This window comes from Dendropsophus ebraccatus, chromosome 4 (genome assembly GCF_027789765.1).
Source record: "Dendropsophus ebraccatus isolate aDenEbr1 chromosome 4, aDenEbr1.pat, whole genome shotgun sequence".
In the NCBI taxonomy this organism is placed as follows: Eukaryota; Metazoa; Chordata; class Amphibia; order Anura; family Hylidae; genus Dendropsophus; species Dendropsophus ebraccatus.
In genome coordinates this window covers 136,678,240-136,703,064 of record NC_091457.1, presented here as the reverse complement: position 1 = coordinate 136,703,064, position 24,825 = coordinate 136,678,240, and the positions used below count along the sequence as shown (strand labels likewise).

Sequence of the window (24,825 nt, the reverse complement as noted above, 5' to 3'; positions counted from 1 at the left end):
TATACACCACATGCGGATTGCTATACTGTACAGTAACTTATAATATCACATATTCATCTGTTTCTGAATGTTTATTTCATTTGTTTTACATGTTATTCAGAATATAAAATCATTATTTTTGGGGCCTGGAACCAATTGTCTGAATTGCAATGGTTTCTTATGGGAAAATTTACTTTGGTTTAAGAGTGATTTGGATTACAAGCACGGTCCCGGAACGAATTATACTTGTAATCCAAGGCACCACTGTATATATATATATATATATATATATATATATATATATATATATACACACAAATATAGTATATATAAATACTGTACATATTGTCTGATACCCTGTATGTATACACATGTATGTATATATTGGCTGGTGTGTGTGTATGTATATATTGGCTGCTGCTGTATGTATATCTCTGTGTATACTGTCTGACACTGTATGTATATATTGGCTGCTGTATGTGTGTATGTATATACTGGCTGCTACTGTATGTATATATGTGTGTGTATGTATATATTGGCTGCTGATGTATGTATGTATGTGTGTGTGTGTATGTATATATTGGCTGCTGCTGTATGTATGTGTGTGTGTATGTATATATTGGTTGCTGCTGTATGTATGTGTGTGTATGTATATATTGGCTGCTGATGTATGTATGTATGTATGTGTGTGTGTATGTATATATTGGCTGCTGCTGTATGTGTGTATGTATGTATACATTGGCTGCTGATGTATGTGTGTGTGTATGTATATATTGGCTGCTGCTGTATGTATGTATGTATGTGTGTATGTATATATTGGCTGCTGCTGTATGTATATTTCTGTGTATACTGTCTGACACGATATATATATTGGCTGCTGCTGTATGTGTGTATGTATGTATGTATACATTGGCTGCTGATGTATGTATGTATATATATATTGGCTGCTGCTGTATGTATGTATGTATGTATGTATGTGTGTGTGTGTATGTATATATTGGCTGCTGCTGTATGTATATTTCTGTGTATACTGTCTGACACGAGATATATATATATATATATATATATATAGATATAGGCTGCTGCTGAATGAATGAGGATGAGCGCTGCCGGGGTCCCCTCCATCCAGCCTGAGGCGTGCAGCGCACATGTTATGTCGTGTGGAGCCGCACGCCGCCCTCCCTCTCTTTACGGCTCTTTCTCCCAGATAGCGGTGCGGGCAGGAGGAGGCGGAGGTGATGAAACACATGGCGGGAGCTGATAACCGGCCGGCCTCCCGGGCACGCTGCGGGCTCTAGACGCTGCCGGATAGTGACGCTGCGGACAAGCCCCGGGACGTTGCAGCCTGCGGGGGGCGCTGTGTCAGCTCAGGACTGTCAGTACTAAGCGGTGGTTACACCGAGTCCAGCATGGGGCACCGGGAGCTGCGGGCGGCGGGGCTGCTCGTCCTCACTCTCCTGCACGTTACTTTATCGTCCAAACTCAACATCCCCAAAGTGCTGCTGCCCTTCACCCGGGGGACCAGGATCAACTTCACCCTGGAGGTCACAGAGGGCTGCTACAAGTGGTGAGTGCCTGCAGGGGGCGGTGCAGGGGGCAGGGGATGGCACTGTGCTGGGGGGAGCAGGAGATGGCACTGTACTGGGGGGGGGGGGGGGCAGGAGATGGCACTGTACTGGGGGGGGGGGGGGGGCAGGAGATGGCACTGTACTGGGGGGGGGGGGGCAGGAGATGGCACTGTACTGGGGGGGGGGGGGGCAGGAGATGGCACTGTACTGGGGGGGGGGGGGCAGGAGATGGCACTGTGCTGGGGGGGGGGGGGGCAGGAGAGGGCACTGTGCTGGGGGGGGGGGGGGGGGGGCAGGAGATGGCACTGTGCTGGGGGGGGGGCAGGAGATGGCACTGTGCTGGGGGGGGGGCAGGAGATGGCACTGTGCTGGGGGGGGGGGGCAGGAGATGGCACTGGGGGGGGGGGGCAGGAGATGGCACTGTACTGGGGGGGGGGGGCAGGAGATGGCACTGTGCTGGGGGGGGGGGGGGGCAGGAGATGGCACTGTGCTGGGGGGGGGGGGGGGGCAGGAGATGGCACTGTGCTGGGGGGGGGGGCAGGAGATGGCACTGTGCTGGGGGGGGGGCAGGAGATGGCACTGTGCTGGGGGGGGGGGGCAGGAGATGGCACTGGGGGGGGGGGGCAGGAGATGGCACTGGGGGGGGGGGGCAGGAGATGGCACTGGGGGGGGGGGGGCAGGAGATGGCACTGGGGGGGGGGGGCAGGAGATGGCACTGTGGGGGGGGGGGGGCAGGAGATGGCACTGTGCTGGGGGGGGGGGGGGCAGGAGATGGCACTGTGCTGGGGGGGGAGGAGATGGCACTGTGCTGGGGGGGGAGGAGATGGCACTGTGCTGGGGGGGGGGGGGGGCAGGAGATGGCACTGTGCTGGGGGGGGGGGGGGGGGCAGGAGATGGCACTGTGCTGGGGGGGGGGGGGGCAGGAGATGGCACTGTGCTGGGGGGGGGGGGGGGGGCAGGAGATGGCACTGTGCTGGGGGGGGGGGGGGGCAGGAGATGGCACTGTGCTGGGGGGGGGGGGGGCAGGAGATGGCACTGTGCTGGGGGGGGGGGGCAGGAGATGGCACTGTGCTGGGGGGGGGGGGCAGGAGATGGCACTGTGCTGGGGGGGGGGGGCAGGAGATGGCACTGTGCTGGGGGGGGGGGGGGCAGGAGATGGCACTGTGCTGGGGGGGGGGGGGCAGGAGATGGCACTGTGCTGGGGGGGGGGGGCAGGAGATGGCACTGTGCTGGGGGGGGGGCAGGAGATGGCACTGTGCTGGGGGGGGGGGGGGGGCAGGAGATGGCACTGTGCTGGGGGGGGGGGGGGGGGCAGGAGATGGCACTGGGGGGGGGGGGGGCAGGAGATGGCACTGTGCTGGGGGGGGGGGGGGGCAGGAGATGGCACTGGGGGGGGGGGGGGGCAGGAGATGGCACTGTGCTGGGGGGGGGGGGGGGCAGGAGATGGCACTGTGCTGGGGGGGGGGGGGGCAGGAGATGGCACTGTGCTGGGGGGGGGGGGGCAGGAGATGGCACTGTGCTGGGGGGGGGGGGGGCAGGAGATGGCACTGTGCTGGGGGGGGGGGGGGGCAGGAGATGGCACTGTGCTGGGGGGGGGGGGGCAGGAGATGGCACTGTGCTGGGGGGGGGGGGGCAGGAGATGGCACTGTGCTGGGGGGGGGGGGCAGGAGATGGCACTGTGCTGGGGGGGGGGGGCAGGAGATGGCACTGTGCTGGGGGGGGGAGGGGGGCAGGGGATGGCGCTGGGGGGAGGGGGGCAGGGGATGGCGCTGGGGAAATTCCCATCTCACAGGGCAGATCCTTCCTGTTCAAAAAATGTGTAACTTATCATAGTAAAAGTAGCAAAAAAGTATTTGTGGCCGCCGTGTAATGTGGGGGATCGGTATTGTTCTGTGTATTGTGGGGGATCAGTATTGTTCTGTGTATTGTGGGGGATTGGTATTGTTCTGTGTATTGGGGGGATCGGTATTGTTCTGTGTATTGGGGGGATCGGTATTGTTCTGTGTAATGTGGGGGATCGGTATTGTTCTGTGTATTGTGGGGGATCGGTATTGTTTTCTATGTATTGTGGGGAATAGGTATTGTTCTGTGTATTGGGGGGGATCAGTATTGTTCTGTGTATTGGGGGGGAGCAGTATTGTTCTCTACCAGTGTCCTAGTACATTCGGCTGACGTATCACCTATCCTGTCCTGTGGTTTGTGTTGCACTTAGATGAATCTTTGCAGCACCGGTTGTGGTTTTCTGCTCGTTTCATTCTCTGCTGTAAAGTTTTGCAGCGCCCAAAGTCTCCCGAAACTTATATGGCAGAAATGTGGCGTCAGCTTCATGTGCAGTTTATAGGAGACAGAGACCCAAACCACAGGTCATAGGGGGACATGACACGGTTGGATCTTCATGCTCCTTTGAACATTCACCAAACTAGTGATAGGCTGGTGGTCTTACAGTATGATAGATGGGGGGGGGGGGGGGGGGTATATAGTAAGAATTATTACTGTACACATCAGCAGAAAACCAGATGGGCACTGGTATTGGATTTCTCGCCCCTCTGGCTGACACCTGCCCGGCATGTGGTTATCTGCTGACATGTTAGCTGTCAGTGGAGATCTATATACAGTCTGATCACATGGCCAGTGTATATAAACAATCCCATTCCATTCGTCTGCTGTCAGCTGCTCATAGACATCACTTTCCCCGGCTATAGGTGCCGATCCGTGCAGAAGATTACAGTTCTGACCACGTAATACACACAGGTGTCAAACTTGCGGCCCTTAAGGGATTGGTGCCAGAGATTTGTAATGTACTTCTATTAAAAAAATTTCATGTCTTTCAGTACTTATCAGCTGCTGTATGTCCTGCAGGTTGTGGTGTATTCTTTCCAGTCTGACACAGTGCTCTCTGCTGCCTCCTCTGTCCATGGCGGGGATGTGCCCAGAGCCATCTGACTGGTGAACATCTAAGGTTGGGGCATTGTGTCTAGTAAATGAATAACTGCCTGAGGTTACAGGCGGGAAAGTAGATTGTAGATCTGTGACCGTTTACTCATCTAGAGAATAACGCTGGAGCTGGAAGTAGGAGGGGACTGTACTGTGAGCTGCCACTTCCTTCTATGTCGCCTCCAGCTAAGATTCCTATAACTATTATACATAAGAAGCCTACACTTCTCTATGGTCACCTCTGCTCTCATTCACCTGAAGTTTCTTTTGCACCATAGCAAGAACTTTTTATTACTGTGCAGACTGTGTGCTTCATGTTTTCCCTTGCAGGGCCATAACTAATGCTATACACTGCACTAATGCTATATACTGCACTGTTGCTATACACTGCACTAATGCTATACACCACACACACAAACTTTTCATACGTCAGATGTTTTTATCATTGTGCCCCACCTGAGATGACTGGGGAGACGTTGCTGTCTCCTTACTGAGGGTATGTGCACACTATGGAATCTGCACGGATCACGCAGCTCGCCCCCGCTGACCTCTTCACGCATTTCCGCCTGTGCCATAGACCCCATTCTATAGTGGGGCGGATTCCGCTGTCCGTCCGAAGCGGCGGAATTCGCCAGACCATAAAATGGAGTCTATGGTAAGGCCCTATTCACACGCCCGCAATTGCAGACAGAAAATAGGGTTAATGTATTTCAATGGCTTCATTCACACATCCATAGTTGTGTACAGGGCTGTGAAGAAAAGGACAGGCCCTAGTACAGACTAAAAGTCCTTTATGGACACACCAATAGAACCTTATGGCATCTGTAGTATCAGCAAAAAATACAGATGCAATACGGATGGAAATTTGCGGATTGCTGATGAAAAATAGTGGACTTAAATTTGCGGAGTGAAAAATATACTGACGTGTGAATAGACCCTTAGGATAGGTTCACACTACAGAATCTGCCCGGAAAAGTTCATTCAGATTCCGTGACTCATACCCGTTTACGGCGGTGCGCCTATCTGCCCGTGCCATAGACACCTTTCTACGGCCGGGCCTATTCCGCGTTCCGCCGAAGGAACTGACGTGTCTATTTTTTCGGTGGATAGCGGAATAGGCCCAGCCATAGAATGGTGTCTATGGAGCTGGCAGAAAGGTACGCAGCCGTAAGCGGGTACAAGCAATGGAATCCACCGGAACTTCTCCGTGCGGATTCCGTAGTGTGAACCCACCCTATGGCTCTCAGCCCTTGGACTTATATGCTCCTCATGGGTCTCTATGATGTGTCAAAGGTTTTCTGAGAGTATAGTTACACATAAATTTATAGAGATTATACATATATACTATAAAGGGGTTATTATCTATCATTGGAAAAGCACCGCTACATTCTTGCAAAAACAGCGCCACCCTTGTCCCCAGGTCGTGTATGGTATTACAATTCAGCTCCATTCACTTCAATCTAACAGAGCTGTAAAACTACATCCAAACTGAGGATAAGCGAGATGGTGTTTCTGGAAGAAAGTGGACATTAAGAAAAAACTGGACAACCCCTTTAAATTCTATTAGGAGATATTCAGAGTAAAATAGTATATGGTACATGATGTATTTGAATTTTCTGGCAAATTTTTATCCTTTAATATAAATGTGACTTATACTTTCCGTCTTCCCCTTTAAAATCCTATCACTAATACATGACCTCTTTCCGATTTACTACTTTCCTTTTTGGGTCTACCCCCCTTTTCTGCAGTGGAATATCCACAGCGTTTCCACAGATATATCTGCAGCAGCAATGAATTGGGCAGATCTGTGGGTTTTTGGTTAAATTCTAGACAAAAGAATAAATTGTCATTATACATCTTCCATTGCAAAATCCATAACTTCCTCATTGAAGTCAGTGGTAAAAATCTGCAAATAAAATCCATGAGTTATCGGCAGTATAAATTCTCATGCACACATCGGTTTTCATTCCGATTCTTCCGCTTCTGTGTAGGTAAAATCTCGCCCAACTCCCGGCCACTGTTACTGACGCTTTTTTTTTTTTTTAAAGTCTGTATATATGTCGCATGCGTAAAGGCTTGTGCAGTCCTGCAGTTCCTGACCCAGCCATTGGTGGCAGCAGAGGGGCTGTGTCTCCCCTAACTGCTGCCAGTGGTGGAATCATAGTTTTTCAGCAGCTGGAGGGCCACAGGTTATGTACCATATTGCAGTAAATTATACAACATCTTTTTTAACACATCTGATCAGCAGTGATGATCTCTTCCGGTGACTTTGATCTCTGTATAAATAGACTTATCATCCGTTGGTTCATCTCATGGATGAATCCGGTGGAAGTCGAGACTAAATACGTACACAGCTGTGTCCCACATATTTGCATCCTTTTATCCCTTATTCAGATCTATAGTTAAAACTGAATGCAAATGGACCCAGAGGTGATACAGGATCCTATTGTTTGTCTCAATGAAGAACAGCATCAAGACATCCTGATTTTAGTACAGTTGATGTAAATGGCAGCAGGATAGGTGCTCTCTGTTTTACAGACTTTTTTTATTTTTTTTGTTAATGCTGTATTCATGAAAAAACTTTTTGTGCAGAAAATGCTGCTGAGTCTGCTCCCTCTGATGTTCAACTTCTGGTAATTGGAAAGACCAGCAACATAAGCGTGTATCTCCATTATCATCCCTCTGAACTCTTGCCTCCTTGTTATATCTCTATGACATGTCAAAAGTTATCCCGTACGACACTGACACTTATTATTCATTTATTATTTTTTTTTTTAGGTCCTCAACCAGACCTGAAGTTGCCAGTATCGAACATGTAAATGTCGATGACCGTCAGTGTTCACAACGGGCCGTGGTACAAGCACGTGCAACCCATCCTACACGGCTGACCAGTATCATTTTTGCAGAAGACATATGTAAGTGGATTTTTTTCATTCATATTACGTTGTTTCTATTCTGTAGCACTGTCCACATATTATAATCACTTACACCATTCGCAGATTCATAGTATGGATGATTCTGGCGTCTATCTTCAGCAGCCGTCCATATGTCTTCAGTCCAGGCTTTGTTGTCAGAGTACAGTATTGCACAATCCAGTTAGCTGTCTGTCCCCAAAATATCCTGGGAAAATATATAAATAAATATATATATATATATATATATATATATATATAATATATATATGTGTGTGTGTGTGTATATATATATATATATATATATATATATAATATATAGCGCAGTATGATTCATTGGAACTCAATGAGGCATGCTGCATGAAAATTGTAAGTGAGTGTCTGTCTATTTTACCTGCTCCATTTTATAATTTTTTTTTTTTTGGTACTTAGATACCGGGCAGGTGCTCCGATGTGACGCCATTGTTGACATAGTCCATGACATTCAGATTGTATCCACGACAAGAGAGCTTTACCTGGAGGACTCGCCTCTGAAGCTGAAGATACAAGCGTTGGACTCTGAAGGTAGATGATCACATTTTTTGGTTTCCTAAGGGGACTTTTATTTTGTAAAAACTTAGATTCCAACCAATCAAAACTTTTAAAATGTCTCTTATAAAACTTTTCAGAGTGTTCAGACGCCCACTGATCATTAGAACGAGTGGGAAGAGTCGCACAGCTCAGTGCTTTACTCCTCGGTTGCCAGTTGCACTAAAACTGAGACTAGGGCTCAGCTCTAGGGCTGCATCCATCTTCTCCAGTGTTTTGCTAACCCGAACGTACTAGTTTTGCCTATCTATATTCATGTCAAAGGTTTCAATCTTTATGCATTAATTTATACATCACATTTGGTATGTTGCAGGCAACACATTCAGCACTTTAGCTGGCATAGCCTTTGAATGGGCAGTGGTGAAGGATTCTGATGTGGATGGATACTCTGATTCTCATAATACATTGCGGTAAGAGAAGTATAATGTAAACGCACCATAACACTGAGTGCAGGGGCGTAACTAGAAATGGCTGGGCCCCATAGCAAACTTTTAATTGGGCCCCCCCCCCCCTCAACCGACCACAACACAGTCAACACACCCAGCTCTACACAGGGTCTGTACTACATATAAATTACAGTGCAAATATATTTAGTGACTCACAGGGGACGTCTTCTCTGATCGGAGTTCTTCCCTTTTCATCATCTTCTCCATCTGTCCTGGGCCATTATGAGAACTTCTCCGAGCCACGAATCCACAGAATCTGCCAGACAGACATATTAGGCTCCTCACTCTGGCACCATCCTCATCTCTATACACACTGCACATCTGTATTGGCCCCTTTAAGCCCTCTTTCAGTGGGTAGCCCTGGCTCCTTATAGATAGTCCCTTGTTCAGTCTTCCACATAGATGGCCCTGTGTGCATCTACTATAGTAGAGAGCCCCTCTGTGTTTATAGTAGATGACAACCTCTGTGCATCCCCTATACCAGGGGTAGGGAACCTCGGCTCTCCAGCTGTTGCAAAACTACAACTCCCATCATGTGTAGACAGTCAAAGCTAAAGCTGTAGTTTTTAAACAGCTGGAGAGCCAAGTTCCCCATCCCTGCCCTGTAGTATATGGCCCCCTCTGTGTAGTCCCCTTATAGATGACCCCTCTGTTTAGTCCACTAAAATAAATACCCCCCCTCTGTGCATGCCCTATTATATACATCCCGCAGTGTAGTTACCCTTATAGATGCCTCCTCTGTGACGTCCTCCTTATAGATTGCCCCCTGTGTTGTTCCCCTTACAAATGGCCCCCAGTGTTGTCCCTCCCCATATATATAGCCCCCAGTGTTTTGCCTCCCCCATATATATATATACAGCCCCCAGTGCTGTGCCTCCCCCATATATATCCAGCCCCCAGTGCTGTCCCTCCCCCATATATACAGCCCCTAGGGCTGTGCATCCCCCATAATATATATATATATATATATATATATACAGCCCCTAGTGCTGTGCATCCCATATATATATATATATATATATATATATATATATATATATATATATATATATATATATATATATAATACACATATACATGGGATGCACAGCACTAGGGGCTGTGTACATACATATATATATATATATATATATATATATATATATATATATATATATATATATATATATATATATATAATATGGGGGATGCACAGCACTAGGGGCTGTATATATAATATATATATTATTTATATATATATATTATATATACAGCCCCTAGTGCTGTGCATCCCCCATATTATATATATGCAGCCCCTAGTGCTGTGCATCCCCCATATATATACAGCCCCCAGTGTTCCCCTCTGATAAAAATAAAAAAACTCACAACTCACCTAACCACACGATCCCCCGTCGGTCGCAGGCCTCTTCTTCTCTCTTCATCTGCACCCGACAGATCAGCAGCTTCCAGGCGAAGTCCCGGGCAGTGCCACCACTGAGCTCAGTGTGCGCCGCGGCGGCTGGGACTTCCGGTACAGGGTGCGCGTCACTTCCTGTACCGGAAGTCCCAGCCGCGGGCAACACTCTTGTGATCGCAAGCAAATGCTGCTTGCGGTCACAAGAGTGATTGACAGGGCGGGAAGCCTATGGCTTCTCGCGCTGTCAATCAGAACACTGAACACCCGGGAGGCCCGCTCGGCCACCGGGTGTTGTAGGCAGTAAGTTTCGGGGGCCCAGGCCTCAGGCCCCCCGATGCTAGGGGCCCCGTAGCAGCCGCTACGGCGGTAGTTCCGCCCCTGACTGAGTAATTAACAATGATTTTAGGGTCAGATCGTTGCCTGCAATTACACGGAACGATTATCGTTTCAATTTGAGCAATATGACGTTTTTCCGCACGATAATTGTCCCGTGTGATAGGGCCCTTACTCCGGACCTTTAAGTAAATCTGGACCATTGTTTTTTGTATTGTGGTTTTTAACCAATTTTTTAGCATTTATGTCACACTAAGATCAAATTTATTATTGTTAGAATTCTTAAGTTTTTGGAGTCGACCTATGTGCCTCCGGCCTACATATCCGAGATGGAGAAAGTCGCAAAACAGGGTGACACCATTTTGGTGTCTGGAATGAAGACCGGAAGCTCCAAACTCCGAGCAAGAATGTTGGAGCCGGTGTATGAGGCAAGTAAATGGGGCAATTGTGGGACATAGTTTTGGGTGATTTATATAAGGCTTTTAACTTTTATATAAGGATTCTAGTTTATTGCAGCTGTACTTTGTACTGTTGATGTGTATACACTCCATGTATTAAATGCGTTTTTATGTTTGTGTGATATAAACTGTAACTTTCTTTACCATGTTACATTGCAGAATGTGACTCCTGCAGAGGTCCGACTCCTTATTCTGGAAAACATTCTCCTCTATCCGGCATCTGATATTTATCTACTTGTTGGATCCTCTATAAAATATAAAGTGCAGAAAATCAAACAGGGAAAGATCACCGGTAAGCTTTATCTCTTCTGTTCATCAACCTCCTTCAGGCATCTAAAATCTTCTGAGGTATGCTGCTCATTTGTTTAGGTCACCTAGGGTTGCCTCGATGGGATGCGATCATATCTGTCTTCTGTAAACCGTAAGGCTGCATTCACACGTCCTGAGTTCTGTCCGTGAAACTCGGACGTTGAATGCAAACCCTGGTCTGATTTCCGGGACAGCATCATGTATCAACATCATGCTGGCAGCGGGGAAACTCTTTGAACTATCAGATGATCCTTTCTTCAGGCCCAAACTTAAAATCATTGGGTGTCGATCGTGCATCTCTACATGTAATAGCGATGCGTGCCCGGCGGCTGACAATTCTACAGGCAGTGTAAATTACCAATCCACGTTCCAGGGCTCCTCCTGCGGTCTTCTTCCTCCCAGGTCCCGAACGCTGCAGCTTCATATCGGCCCGTCTGAGCTGACATGCCGCTTAGCCAATCACCTGAGCTGACAGGCTGCTTAGCCAATCACCTGAGCTGACAGGCTGCTCAGCCGCCTCCAGTGGAGCGTGGATGGGTAATGTATACTGTTTGGGCCAGGGCTGCAAGGACATCGGTAACAATGTCCGTGCAGCCCTTGCTAAACGATTATCAGGCCGTGTAATAGACCCAGTAAATGAACGCTGATCTAGCAGATCTGTGCATGCTTACAGTATTCATCAAGCCCCCGTCAGCCCGTGTGATAAGACCTTAAGCTGTGTTGGGCTCTCCCTAACAACCACCGACAGATGGCATTGGTGGTGTAAAGTCACCTCGCATGCGGCACAGGGTAATGTGTCTCAAAAGTTATCAACACAGAAAGTTGCAACAACAATGTGAAAACTTCCCTATGATGCAAAGCTATTTGATGTGTTCAATGTGTCTTCCATGGTGCTGAATAAAAAGTTGAAGTTGAACACAAAGCAACTACCTTTTGACTACTACTTTTTGTATTTGGAGTTTTTGTTCACTTTCTAATGCTCTTTATTTTGTGTTGGTTTTTTTTCTCTCCAGATTTAGCCATGCCGTCTGATCAATACACTTTACAGCTACAAAACCACATTCCCACCCCTGAGGGTAACAAGTTTAAACCAGTAGCTAAGCTGGACCAGACCACATCCACCGCCACTGCATTACAGAAGGGTCATACCAACATTGTGCTGCTTCATAAGAATATCCTTGTGTGATGGCTGTCTTTTGGTTTCCATCTGTCATGTGCTCTTAGCTCGTCCTGTATAACTTGTTTCAGTGACGCTACTCTAGCAGCAAGCACAATACCGTATTGTACGGCTGGGAACTGCAAATAGCCTGTGAACTGTGTCACTTTGTCTATCCAGGAGTAGGAGCGTGCAAACCAGATCTTATACAAACAGCTCAGTGTGAGTGCGGGCCGGCCAGCTGTGCGAAAATCCTCTAAGTGTCTGTACAAGTGGATAATAGTCATGGCGTAAGGCCAGCAGCTGCAGACATGTGCTTGTCAGCATTATCCCTCCGGGTAGCCGCAGATCACTTGTACTGGTAACAGAGGCAGGAAAGTAAACCAAAGAATAGAGGGGAAGTGTACCTGGAATTATCGTGGAATATTTTTTACTGACATAGAAAACTTATTATAATATGGGTCGTGTGCAAGTGAATTCTGCAGTCCTGGACCTAGATTCCCCTTGTTCTTTGTTGTCATAGCTAAAAACAGAAAATTAGGGTAGATACAGTTCAGGCTGTTTTATTCCAAGTGCCTGACCCCTTTAGTTTTCTGAAAGATTAGCTTCTAACAATGATCTTAAAGGTGTACTCCAGTAAAATAAAAAAAATCTTTCACGCTAACTGTTGTCAGAAAGGGACGATTTGTAATTTATATTGCATACTTGTACTTTTGCTTATATTACATACTGGTATTCAAAAATCTCCAGTCTTCCAGTACTTATCAGCTGCTCTATGTCCTGAAGAAAGTGGTGTATTCTTTCCAATCTTGTAAAAGCAGGAGAGGTTCTTTTATGGGGGATTTGATACTGTTCTGGACAGTTCCTGACATGGGCAGAGGTGGCTGCCGAGAGCACTGTGTCAGACTGCAAAAAAATACACCACTTCCTGCAGGACATACAGCAGCTGATAAGTGCTGGAGATTTTTAAAAAGAATTAAATTACAAATCTCTGGCACTTTCTGATCCTAGTAGATGTGAATGATTTATTTATTTATTTATTTATTCCACTGGAGTGCCCCTTTAAGTAGTGTTGAGCTGAGAGGCCAAATTGTTCGGGTTCGGCAGCATTCTTCGAACCCGTATGCTCTGCATTTGAATACCGGTAACTGACTAAGTTGGATGCAGCCTTAGGGAGTCCTGGAAATCATGGATATAGCCTATGTCATCTAACTTCTCTACGAGGAGTTAAATGCCGCATATTTGGGTTCTGAGAACGCTGCCTGAACAGTATAGCGCCTCTGCTGAATGCTTATCCTAAATCCTTTTACTGGGGCTGAGATAGTTGCCTGTTTGCAGCGACCGAGTCAGATAACTCTCAGTAAACACACAAATGAGTAGTCATATATTGCGATCATCATTTCCATTATCAGCAGTGCATTCTGTTTACAAGGGAAGATCTGCGGCCGACCAGTTAATTTTTACTTCTGCATAAATTCTTTTGTGATTTCAATCTTGCTCATTTATTGGCCAATCCTTGAATATTAGCTGACCAAGAGTCCATAGGAATGCCCCATGCCATAGGCTGTATCCATGTTTTGCAGGACTCCCTAGGGCTGCATCCAGCTTCTTCAGCCACCGGTGGTCAAATTATGAATGATCGGACGTGAGCTGCGCTCATCTCTAGTGTCCACTTTGTGTCCGTCGCTGGTGGACACAAATGGTCAAGAGCTCAACGCCACTACTGAATCCAGTTGTACATGAGTGATCCCTGCTATTGGACGATCTGGGCACTAGTGGCACCTTCTTTGACTGGCACCAAGAAATGTTGTGTTCAAGCGCGGGAACCCCTTCAAAAACTTTTTCTTTCAAACATGTTTTTCTTTAACAATCTCCTACATATCCGTATGCAGGGTGTGTCTAGGCTGCCCAATGGTACCATCTACGTGGTTGAACCCGGATATTTAGGTAACTACCGTACATTTTTCCTCTGTATTAACTTGCGCGGTTGTCAACAATCTAAAAGGGCAGACTAGATGGAGCAAGTGGTCTTTTCGTCTATGTTTGTATAATTGAATGACAATACAAGTGGCTTCATTTGTATTTGTAAAGTAAAAAGGATTTTAGTGATTCTGGGACTTAAAGTTATATGTTCAGGACGGGCACAGAGAGGAATTCTTAAGTAGCCGCTCTTAAAGGGGGCCAATAGAAAATAAGTAAATTAACGTACGTGTTTTTTTTAATAGGTTTCACTGTTTACCCTGGAGATCGGTGGGTTCTTGAAACTGGAAAATATTATGAAATAACCATTGATGTGTATGACAAGTCTAGTAACAAGGTCTACTTATCAGATGTAAGTGTGAGGGTTTTATCTTGTGTGCTCTTATAAAGGGGGAAAAAATGCTTAGAGAAGGCGTAGGGAACCTTGGCTCTCCAGCTGTTGCAAAACTAAAACTCCTATCATGCCTGGATAGCTAAAGCTTTGGCTGTCCAGCCATGATGGGAGTTGTAGTTTTGCAACAGCTGGAGGGCCAAGGTTCCCTACCCTTGGCATAGAGTAAAATTTAGGACTGATCATAGATTGAAGCGGAGGGGAAATATGACTCTCACCTAGAGATATACCGGGCGCAGGTTGTTTTTATTTTAATTATCATTCAAGCTTGTTTTATTGTTGGTTTCAGAACATACGTATTGAAGCACACATACCTAAAGAATATTTTGATGTTCTGGAGTCCTCCCTGAATGGTTCTTACCATCGTGTGAAGGCCTTGAAGAGTGGTCAAACGGTTATTGACGCCGCTCTGACATGTATGGTGGACGAAGTACGTAGCATTTACAGTTATCTTTCTTTTACTTTCCATATTTCTCTCTCTAGTCTAGACAAAACCTACTTTGAGGCCCTATCCACACGTCTGCAATTTTCTCTGCAATTGCGGATCCGCAATTACTGACAGAAAAAGGGTCTATGTATTTTAATGGCCCTATTCATACATCAGTAGTTGTGTACAGGGCCCTGATCTGTGCCGCAAAAAAGGACAGGTCCTAGTCCGGCCTGAAATTCTTCCACGGACCCAACAATAAAAGTATGGGATCCGTATTTTTGCGGATGCGATCTGCAAATAGTGATTCGTTTATTATTCTTAAGTACACTCACATTTGTGCGGAATCGGCAAAAGTTATGGATGCAATACGGATGTAATATTGCGGGATGAAAAATTGTAAAAAAAGGACAGGCCCTAGTGCAGACTGAAAGTCCTTCACAGACATACCAATAGAACCTTATGGGATCTGTATTATTAAGCACCATTTTTTTGCGGATCAGCAAAAAATACAGATGCAATATGGATGGAAATTTGCGGATTGTTAATGAAAAATAGCTGACTTAAATTTGTGGAGTGAGAAATATACTGATGTGTGAATAGACCCTAAGAGAATGTTTAAATGTGGGTTTTACACTGCCAATTGTAACAATTTTCAATAGATTGAATCAATAGTAAAGTCATTTATGTGAATATTCAGCATTACAAAGATATGGCTGCTTTCTTCTAGAAACAGCGCCAGTCTTTTGTCCTCAGTTTGTGTGATATTGCAGCTCTCCTCCATTGAGGTGAATGAAGCTGAACTGTAATATCACACTTAACCTGAGACAATGAGTAAACATTTAGCTTTGCCATGTCTCTGCAATACTTTACACATCTCTTCTCTTTCAGGATGGCGGTGTTCATGTGTTGTCAAATCCAGTGAGGAATCAGCAGGAGGTGGAGATCTACACCCCAATTTCTCTATCACCCAAAATCCTAACTTTCCCCTGGCAGCCAAAACCTGGAGCCTACCAGTATACCATTAAGGTAAATCAGTGTGATGTGTGGATGATGTCTGAATATTTCAATGGATGGATTCTACCAAAATAATGTCATGTATTTGAAATGAACTATTACATGTATTACTATTAGTGTATGCCTATGAAAATGCATTGATTGATGAAGTCTTTTATTGCCCATGTCAAGGTACAAGGTGGAAGCGGCAACTTCACATGGTCGTCATCTAATAACGCTGTGGCCACTGTGACTGTCAAAGGGCTGATGACTACGGGAGATGACATTGGTGTCAGTGTCATACGGGCTCGGGATGTTCAAAATCTTCTACATTATGGAGAAATGAAGGTAATAAAAAATCTGGTTACTAACAATGGGATTAATGCTACTTTTAAAGGGGTTGTCACCCATATGTGATGATCACTGTTTGCTACCAGCCCTCTTGTTTTAGAAGGTATACCTCTAAGATGACAGAGAGCTGGAAGTAGAATGCTGGGGATGGAAAGGTTGTACCTTCTCTGCTTCCCAGATAATCCCTTTAACCCCTATTTGATCTTTGCAAAGTAAGAATTTTATGAACAACATATGTCCCCCTGAAGTTAAATGCTGTCCCTAGGGGTTCTTTTACAAGGCCCATTAAGCCGTGTGTGGACACAAATGAGCACCAATCAGTGAGATCAGGTAATCCGTACAGCCGCATGTGATAAGATGGGAATACTCCTTTAACTGAGCTTTCCTGCCATAAATGTTGAATTAACTCCTTTTAAAGGGGTTATCCATGGAGCAGAAAAGTTTCTGCCCATCTGCTCCACTTCCTCTCTCTGAGAAGAGACTGAGGGACGGATGCATTTTGCAAGCATTGCATGCAGGGGATATTCAGTAGCTGCACAATGTTACGGTAATGGTCACGGTTGGGATGCTTAAAAGGTACTTGTCCTTTTGTTTTGTTTTTTTGTTGTTGTTGTGGTTTTTTTTTTTGCAAAAATCAATAGTACAGGTGATTTTAAGAAACTTTGTAATTAGGTTTATTAGCCGAAAAATGCATTTTTATCATGAGAAAGCAGTTTGAAGCTCTTCTTCCTGTATTCATTGTTCTCTATGGAGAGGGGAGGGGTGGAGGGAGATGAGGCACCATAACAGGACAACAAAGAGTTAATTTACAGCTACATCACCGGTCTATCTCCTCTTAAGTCAGCACTGTTCTCTCTGACCTCTGAATAGAGGCTTTCACATAGCTCCTGCTGTGTAATTCTTTGTTCTTTGCTGCCACTAATGTCCCTCCTTCCTCCTCCCCCCTCCCCTCTCCATAGAACAGTTAGGGGCATGTCTGACGCAACAATACATAATTTCCTGATAATGAGCAGTGAATGGAAAAGTGGAGGGCAGGGGAAAGTCTTTTTGAATGCGTATAATGACATATTTGCCTAATAAACCCAATTACACAGTTTCTTAAAATCGCCGAAACAGGGATCTGCAATGCCTTTTCGCTGTATCTGTATTTCATGATTATTCCTGTGACCAATATATATATGCTCTCTGTTGGATAACATAATATTTCCTAATATAATCTAACTAGGTGTTTGTCATTGAACCCACCGGCATGGAGTTCATACCTTGCCCAGTTGAGGCCAGGCTGGGGAAGCCTCTGGAGCTGCCTCTCAGGATCTTTGGCCTCCTTAGTGGTGACAATGAGGTGGTGACACTGAGTGATTGTTCACACTTTGATTTGGCTGTAGAAATGGAGACGCCTGGTATATTCAAGATCCTGCCAGGTATGTAAATGCAAGTAATATAAATTGATTGTGTTACTATGTGTCTATTATTCTTTTCCATCTGGTTAGAGACTTGTCAAACCTTTTCATATCACGTGTAAACAAGCCATAATTCTCCAACCAAGGGAAAGTATTCCCATCTGCAGTAGTATGCCCTATTTGCTGGATAAGGAACTGCAGTAACCTGGGGCTGCTAGGTGTTGGAATGACCAGTGGGTTAGGTGTTGCGTGTACCAACTAGGCACTTGTCACATACTCCAGTTCTTAAACAAGCTGAACAGTTGACTGAGAACTTTAGTGCTATACAAAAAGTATAACTTTGCAAAAAGGGAAATAAGTGTATATTTCTCCTTGTGGACAACACAGAGTACTTAAGTTGGGTATTGAGGTATGTAAGTGTCTGTATTGGAACTTACTTAAGGCCCTATTCCACGGAACGATTATCGTTCGTATTCGGCCGATATCGGCTGCTACGGACGATAATCGTCCCGTGGAATAGAGTGCAACGATCAGCCGACATCGTTCATGTCGGCTGATCGTTGCAGTCGCTTGTTTTTCAACATGTTGAAAAACAAGCGACTGATATAGCAGCGATCTGCTGCCGTCGCTCCGTTGACAGGAGCGTCGGCAGCAGATGCTGCTATATCCTATGGGCTGCCCGGACGATCTAGCGATCCCCCGGGCAGCCCCCCCCCGCAACTCCCCGCCGACCCTCCCGCACTCACCCGCTCGCTGCAGCCGCGCTGAATAGCGGCGGCAGCAGCGAGCGGGAAACGAGGAGCAAACGAGCGCTGAGAGCGCTCGTTTGCTCCTCTGACGACCAGTGGAATAGGGGCATTAGGTCAGGATTAGTCTTGGTTAGGCTTGACTTTTGAGAAGGCTAGGGGGCCTTGCCTAACTAGTTGCAGAACTCTGTCAGGGTGACTTGGGTTTGTAGAGCTCTTGATAGAAGTAAAGGAGATTAAAAGTGTTACCGCCTCCTGCCACAAGCACGAGCCCTGGGCTTGCACAATCTGGTATAGCTAGCTACTCAAGGTTCCCCAAGATGGCTAAGCGAGGATCAACAGAGTACTTCGGCTTTATCTGCACTTTGCTCTGCTGCAGATAAACCTTTTTCTTGAAACCTCTTTACTTGAACACATAGAAGGATAGTTACCCCAGACATAGGCAAGATATCCTCATGTGGTAGTTTACGCCACTTTTAGGCTTTAGCACTGCATAATACCTGTATCTGTCATAGAATTTTAGCTATATACTCTCTCTGACACAAAACTAACGTTGGACTAAATTCCCACTTAAGGACCTCAGGGTGGGAGCTTTATAGTAGAGGAGGGGACTTAGCTCCCATTGGTGGGGAGGTTTCTGGAAAAGACGTAAACCTGAGTGTGTGATAGGCTTTGTGGTACCCAGCTTAAGGATTGGTCTCTAATTGTGTCTTCTATACATGCTATGAATGTGTATTATGCCGATCCCAATAATAATCTGCTTATTTATCTATATTTTTACACTTTGATTGCTAGGAAGACTTAAGCCTGGCGCCGACTATTGTAGCGGTATTAGAGTTCAAGCTGAAACACCAGGATACACCAGCATATTTGTCAGCTACACACATGGCCATGTACATCTAAGAGCTAAAATCATTGTGGCTGCCTATCTACCCCTGAAGGTAAACAGGATTCCTATGTGTGTAAAGTACAAATGATATTTTCCATTTGCATTCCCTTTATAGTCATCATGTCAACCATTGGCATATATCTGAGTAATGGAGGATTGGGCCCCTGGTTTAAAAAAAAAAAAAAAAAAAAAAATTTTCCCCAAAGTTTATGTCCTAGAACCCAAAACTGTTTCTCAGCAGAAATGTTGTGGTTTTTGGCATAGAATGCATAATATTAAATCTGTTGTGTGAATGGGGCTATACTCTCCATGTATGCAAAAGACCATTTACATTGAATAGTTAATTGAATGTATTTTTCTTCTGTTCTTAGACTATTGATCCACCATCAGTAGCGCTGGTTACATTGGGTTCCTCAAAAGACATGCTATTTGAAGGGGGCCCCAAGCCTTGGGTCCTAGAACCCCTGAAATTCTTCAGGAATGTATCGGCGGAGGATAAGCAGAGCGCCAGTCTGTCTCTGCTGGATACACCACTATCTCATAACCATTTCCAGCACTGGGTTAGAGCTGTGTGCAGAGACCTTGGTGAACAGGTAATCGCGATGGACTTTGCTGTATTTGAACTGTGAACACTCAAGTCCAGGTACCAATGCCGAACCCAAGGGCTGAGAGTTGTCACATTTGTAAATTTGTATAAATAATCCATTGATTACCATAGTTAAAGGGGCACTACAGCAAAAAAAAAATTCTTTCCAATCAACTGGTGTCAGAAAGTTGTATTCATTTGTAATTTACTTCTATACAAAAATCTCGTTTTCCAGTACTTCCAGCTGTTGTATGTTCTGTAGGAAGTAGTGTATAGTCTCCAGTCTGATACAGTGTTCTCTTCTGCCACCTCTGTCTGTGTCAGGAACTCTCCAAAGCACTGTCCATAGAAAACCTCTCCTGCTCTGGACAGTTCCTGTCTTAGAGGTGGCAGCAGAGAACACAGTGCCAGACTGCAAATACTGGAATACATCACTTCCTGCAGGACATACAGCAGCTGATAAGTTCAGGAAGACCTGAGGTTTTTAAGTAGAAGTAAACTACAAATCTATATAACTATTTGACACCAGTTGATTTAAAGGAAAAAAATGAATAAATAAAAATATGCAATCATTTTTCCTCTGACATTTGTGGGAAAATAATGGGCATACCGATATAAGTCTGTCCTAAGGTCTATATGGAAGCATTGCACATATGCTGGGCATGTGCTCTAGTCATTTATAGTGTTAAAGGAGTTATCCAGTTAAAATCTTTTTCTTTCAAATCAACTGATATCAGAAAGTTATATAGATTTGTAATTTACTTCTATTAAAAAGCTCAGGTTTTCCCATATTTATTAGCTACTAAATTTCATGCAGGAAATGTTTTTTCTCGGGCGTCTTATTGGGGGACACAGACACCATGGGTATAGGCTGCTGTCACTAGGAGGCTGACACTAAGAAAAAATAAAGCAAGTCGGCCCCTCCCAGCAGGCTATACCCGCCCACTGGCACTGAGCTAATCCAGTTTAGCTTAGTGTCACTAGGAGGCAGATGCAGGTCTGGTTGCTCCAGATAATCTCTGCTTTTTTTCCTTTTACTAACCCCTTTTTTCCCCTTACAGGTTGGGCACGGTGAGTGATCTAGACTCACCCTGATCCCACTTTCCACGTGACCAGGGAACAGACCCTAAATATAGAGGCACTGTCTACCCTAGGTCACCTACGGCCGGACCCAGGACACAGACCTGCCCAGCTGTCTGTCTCCTTTTTGCGGACCTTGCTCCGCCAGCCCCTGCACACTCAGCCTCCCAGAGTTGAGCGTTCAGCGTGGCACAGTGCCGGCAGAAGACCAGAAGACGTCGGATGGTGAGTTATCCTTCTGGCCCTCTTCCCGGATAAGCTCCCTGTACCCCCGGGTTCCCGACTTGCCCGGGCGTTCTGCGCGTCCCCTCCGCTCCCCCCGTGTGCACTCGGCCCCGGCGCACGGCCGCCTCTCTCGGCCCCGGCGCGCGCCCGCCTCTCTCGGCCCGCGCCCGACTCTTTCGCCGGCTGTAGCGCGCAGGGCCTGTCTCCCCCGGCTGCTCCTCCACTCCGGGCCTGGTGTCGGAGGATACCGCGATCGGCAGTGTCCAAGGCTCTCCCTGGCAGCGTACTCTACACTCCGGTCCCGGGCGCCATTCTGGTTCAGGCTCCTGCTCTGCAGGCTCTGGGTCGGCTCCAGGATACCAGGCTTCCGGTCCGCACGCCATTACTGTGTCCTGCTCTGCAGTTGTTCTGCTGGTCTTCCTGCCGAGTGCCTGCTCCTGCATCATCTTCTCCAGGACGCTTCTGATTCTCCCGGGTAAGCTCTCTGGGATTCTTTACCTCATTTTACTGTCTTTCTTGCTGCCAGCTCACTGGGTATCTGTTCTTCCCCTGCAGGCTGTCAGCCTCCCCAGCCTCCTTGGTACTCTGCTGGAATCTTTCTACCACGACACCTTTTTCCTTAAGCTGTCTGCCCCTAGGAGGATACACTTGTGTTTTTTCCTTTATATTGCATTATGTCTGACTCAAGGTCTGACTCCTCTCGCCGTCAGCAACCTCCACCTTCCTCTGTTACTTACTATTTCTGTTCATCCTGTAACACTAAATCTTCTTCTGGCCATTCTCAGCCACTCTGCACTGCTTGCTCCATGCAGTCCGGTTCTTCTCAGTCCCTTGCACAGGATCCCCCTCCTTCACAGGAGTCAGATGAGCCAGCTCCAGCTTGGGCGCGTTCCCTCTGTCGTTCTGTCTCTCAGATGGCTGAACTTTCCCAGTCGGTCACGGCTGCCCTCGACCGTCTATCCACTTCCGCGGCAGCTCAGGCTCGCCCTCTCCCTTCCACCAGTCGCTCAGGTCGGAGTCGTTCCCGTAAACGCCCTCGGGCGGCCTCCTCTCGTTCGTCTTCAGGCTCTCCTAGGTCGAGTTTGGCTCCTGCCCACATCTCCCCAGCTAGACGGTCTCATTCTCCTGGAGACCAGTCAGATTCTGAGTTGGCTTCCACCTCTGACTCAGAGGATTCTCTCATGTCTGCCACGGTGGATAACCTAGTGGCCGCCATCCGTGATACCTTCCAGTTGAAGGATTCAGCGGACCCACCTCCATCCGGAGAGGTCTGTTTCAACAAGAGCGCCCACCGTGTCCGTAGCGCCTTTCCCAGTCACAAGGAATTTGGCGCTTTACTCACTAAGAGCTGGAAGTCCCCGGATAAGAAGTTTGCCAAGCCCAAACGCTTAGAAGCCTTGTATCCGTTTTCGCAGGACCTTGTATCCCTCTGGTCCTCCCCCCCCTTCTGTGGATCCTCCAGTTTCCCGTTTGTCTAAGGCCACTACGCTTCCTCTTGACAACGTGGCTTCCTTCAAGGATTCCACCGATAGACGGGTGGAAGCCTTGGCTAGGTCGGCTTTCAAGGCCTCCGGATCCTCCCTTTTGCCCACTTTTGCCTCCACGTGGGTTTCCAAGGCGATCTCGGTGTGGGCTAAACAACTGAGGGACGGTCTTCTTTCTGGGGCCCCCCCTGACGACCTGGCTGACCTTACTCAGCAGATACAAGATGCGGCCCAGTATATCTGTTCGGCTTCCTTAGACTCCGCAGCCAGCTCGGCCTTCGCATCAGCAAATATCGTGGCCATACGCCGATCTCTATGGCTCCGTGAGTGGCGGGCTGACCCGGCCTCAAAGAGGTCTCTTACCAGCCTCCCTTTTGCAGGTTCCCGTCTTTTTGGGAAACGCTTGGACGAAATTATTTCTGATGCTACCGGGGGTAAGAGTACCAGTCTTCCCCAGCAGCGCCCGAAGCGTCAGGATCCCCGACGCAAGCCGGGTTCCTTTCGGTCGCTCCCGCCGGCTCCCTCCGCTAAAAATGCGGGCACTCAAAACAAGAGGACTGGTTTCTCCAGGAACCGTCCTTCCTGGCAAACCCGGACGAACTCCTCCCGGCCCCCCTTTAAGTCAGGCGCTCCCAAGACCGCCTCCTCCTGAAGTTTTCCCCCCCGTGCGACTCCCCGCAGGTGGGCAGCTGTCTCCTGTTTTTCCAGGAGGCCTGGCTCTCCCATGTCGAGGACGCCTGGGTGCGGGACGTGGTTTCTCGGGGCTACAAGATAGAGTTTTCCTCCATTCCTCGCGACCGCTTCTTTCCTTCTCGCCTGCCTCTGTCTCCCTCCCTGGCGGCCGGATTCTCTCAGGCCCTTCAGTCTCTCCTCGACAAGAGAGTTGTCGTTCCCGTTCCTCCCCCCCCCAACTGTTCCGCGGTTTCTATTCAAACCTATTTGTAGTTCCGAAAAAGGACGGCTCGGTGCGTCCAATCTTGAATCTCAAGCGACTAAACCGCCACATCCGGCTATCTCATTTTCGGATGGAGTCTTTGCGTTCTGTCATCGCGTAGCTGGAGCCGGGAGAGTTCCTCTCCTCGGTGGACATCCAGGACGCGTATCTCCACATTCCTATTCCCCCCCCCCCCCCCCCCCCACCAGCGTTTTCTTCGCTTCGCCATCGGATCGGACCACTTTCAGTTCGTGGCCCTACCTTTCGGCCTGGCCACGGCCCCTCGTGTTTTTACGAAGACCATGGCGGCCGTCATGGCTCTTTTACGGACTCAAGGGATTTCTGTAACGCCTTACTTGGACGACATTCTGGTCAAAGCCCCGTCCAGGGACCAGAATTTAGAAAGCCTCCGTATAACGTTGGACACCCTCTCTCGTTTCGGGTGGCTCCTCAACCACCCCAAGTCCTCCTTGACCCCCTCCCAGTCCATCGTGTTTCTGGGGATGAGGCTGGACTCGCTTCAGGCTCGGGTCTTTCTCCCGGAGGACAAGCTGGTGTCCCTTCGGTCCGGGGTTCGAGCTCTTTGCACTCATCGCCTGGTGTCCATTCGATTCTGCATGAGGGTTCTGGGGAGGATGGTGGCCGCAAAGGAGGCAGTGCCTTTTGCGCAGTTCCACTCTCGTCCCCTTCAGCTCTTCCTTCTGGCGCAGTGGGACAGGTCGCTCCCTTCACTGGATTGCCGGGTCAGCCCCCCTGCTCGTCTTCGGCGGGATTTCCAATGGTTGCTCCAGTCTCCGAGCCTCTCCATCGGTCGCTCATTCCTCCCCATTCACTGGCAGATCGTAACCACCGACGCCAGCCTGCAGGGCTGGGGAGGAGTGTGGCACACTCTCACCGCGCAGGGGACTTGGTCGCCGCAGGAGTCTCGGCTTCCTATAAACATACTCGAGCTACGGGCGATCAGGCTCTCTCTCCTGCACTGGCAGTCACAGCTCCGAGGTCTCCCCGTCCGCGTACAGACAGACAATGCCACTGCGATGGCGTACGTGAATCATCAAGGCGGTACCCGCAGCAGGGCTGCCATGACGGAAGTGGCGCTGATCCTCTCCTGGGCAGAGGTAAGCGTGCTGGCCCTATCAGCTGTCCACATCCCAGGGGTGGACAATTGGATGGCCGACTACGAGTCGCGCACGTGTGGATCCAGGGGAATGGACCCTGCACCCCGAGGTGTTCTCCCAGATCTGTCTCAGATGGGGA

The 24,825-nt window shown here is 47.7% G+C and overlaps 1 protein-coding gene across 1 annotated transcript in view; it reads left to right on the top strand.

Annotated features, from left to right (window-relative positions):
- The first annotated feature begins 1,203 nt into the window (after window positions 1–1,203).
- Window positions 1,204–24,825, top strand: part of NUP210 (nucleoporin 210) — a 62,672-nt gene continuing 39,050 nt past the window's right edge. The window contains exons 1-15 of the mRNA XM_069967119.1: window positions 1,204–1,546; window positions 7,260–7,396; window positions 7,826–7,957; window positions 8,295–8,391; window positions 10,434–10,584; window positions 10,774–10,906; window positions 11,937–12,101; window positions 13,964–14,026; window positions 14,305–14,411; window positions 14,740–14,880; window positions 15,769–15,906; window positions 16,066–16,221; window positions 17,450–17,645; window positions 19,166–19,311; window positions 19,631–19,852. Coding sequence (XP_069823220.1) covers window positions 1,389–1,546; window positions 7,260–7,396; window positions 7,826–7,957; window positions 8,295–8,391; window positions 10,434–10,584; window positions 10,774–10,906; window positions 11,937–12,101; window positions 13,964–14,026; window positions 14,305–14,411; window positions 14,740–14,880; window positions 15,769–15,906; window positions 16,066–16,221; window positions 17,450–17,645; window positions 19,166–19,311; window positions 19,631–19,852 — 2,142 coding nt within the window. The 5' untranslated portion in view covers window positions 1,204–1,388. The remainder of the gene's footprint in view (window positions 1,547–7,259; window positions 7,397–7,825; window positions 7,958–8,294; window positions 8,392–10,433; window positions 10,585–10,773; window positions 10,907–11,936; window positions 12,102–13,963; window positions 14,027–14,304; window positions 14,412–14,739; window positions 14,881–15,768; window positions 15,907–16,065; window positions 16,222–17,449; window positions 17,646–19,165; window positions 19,312–19,630; window positions 19,853–24,825) is intronic.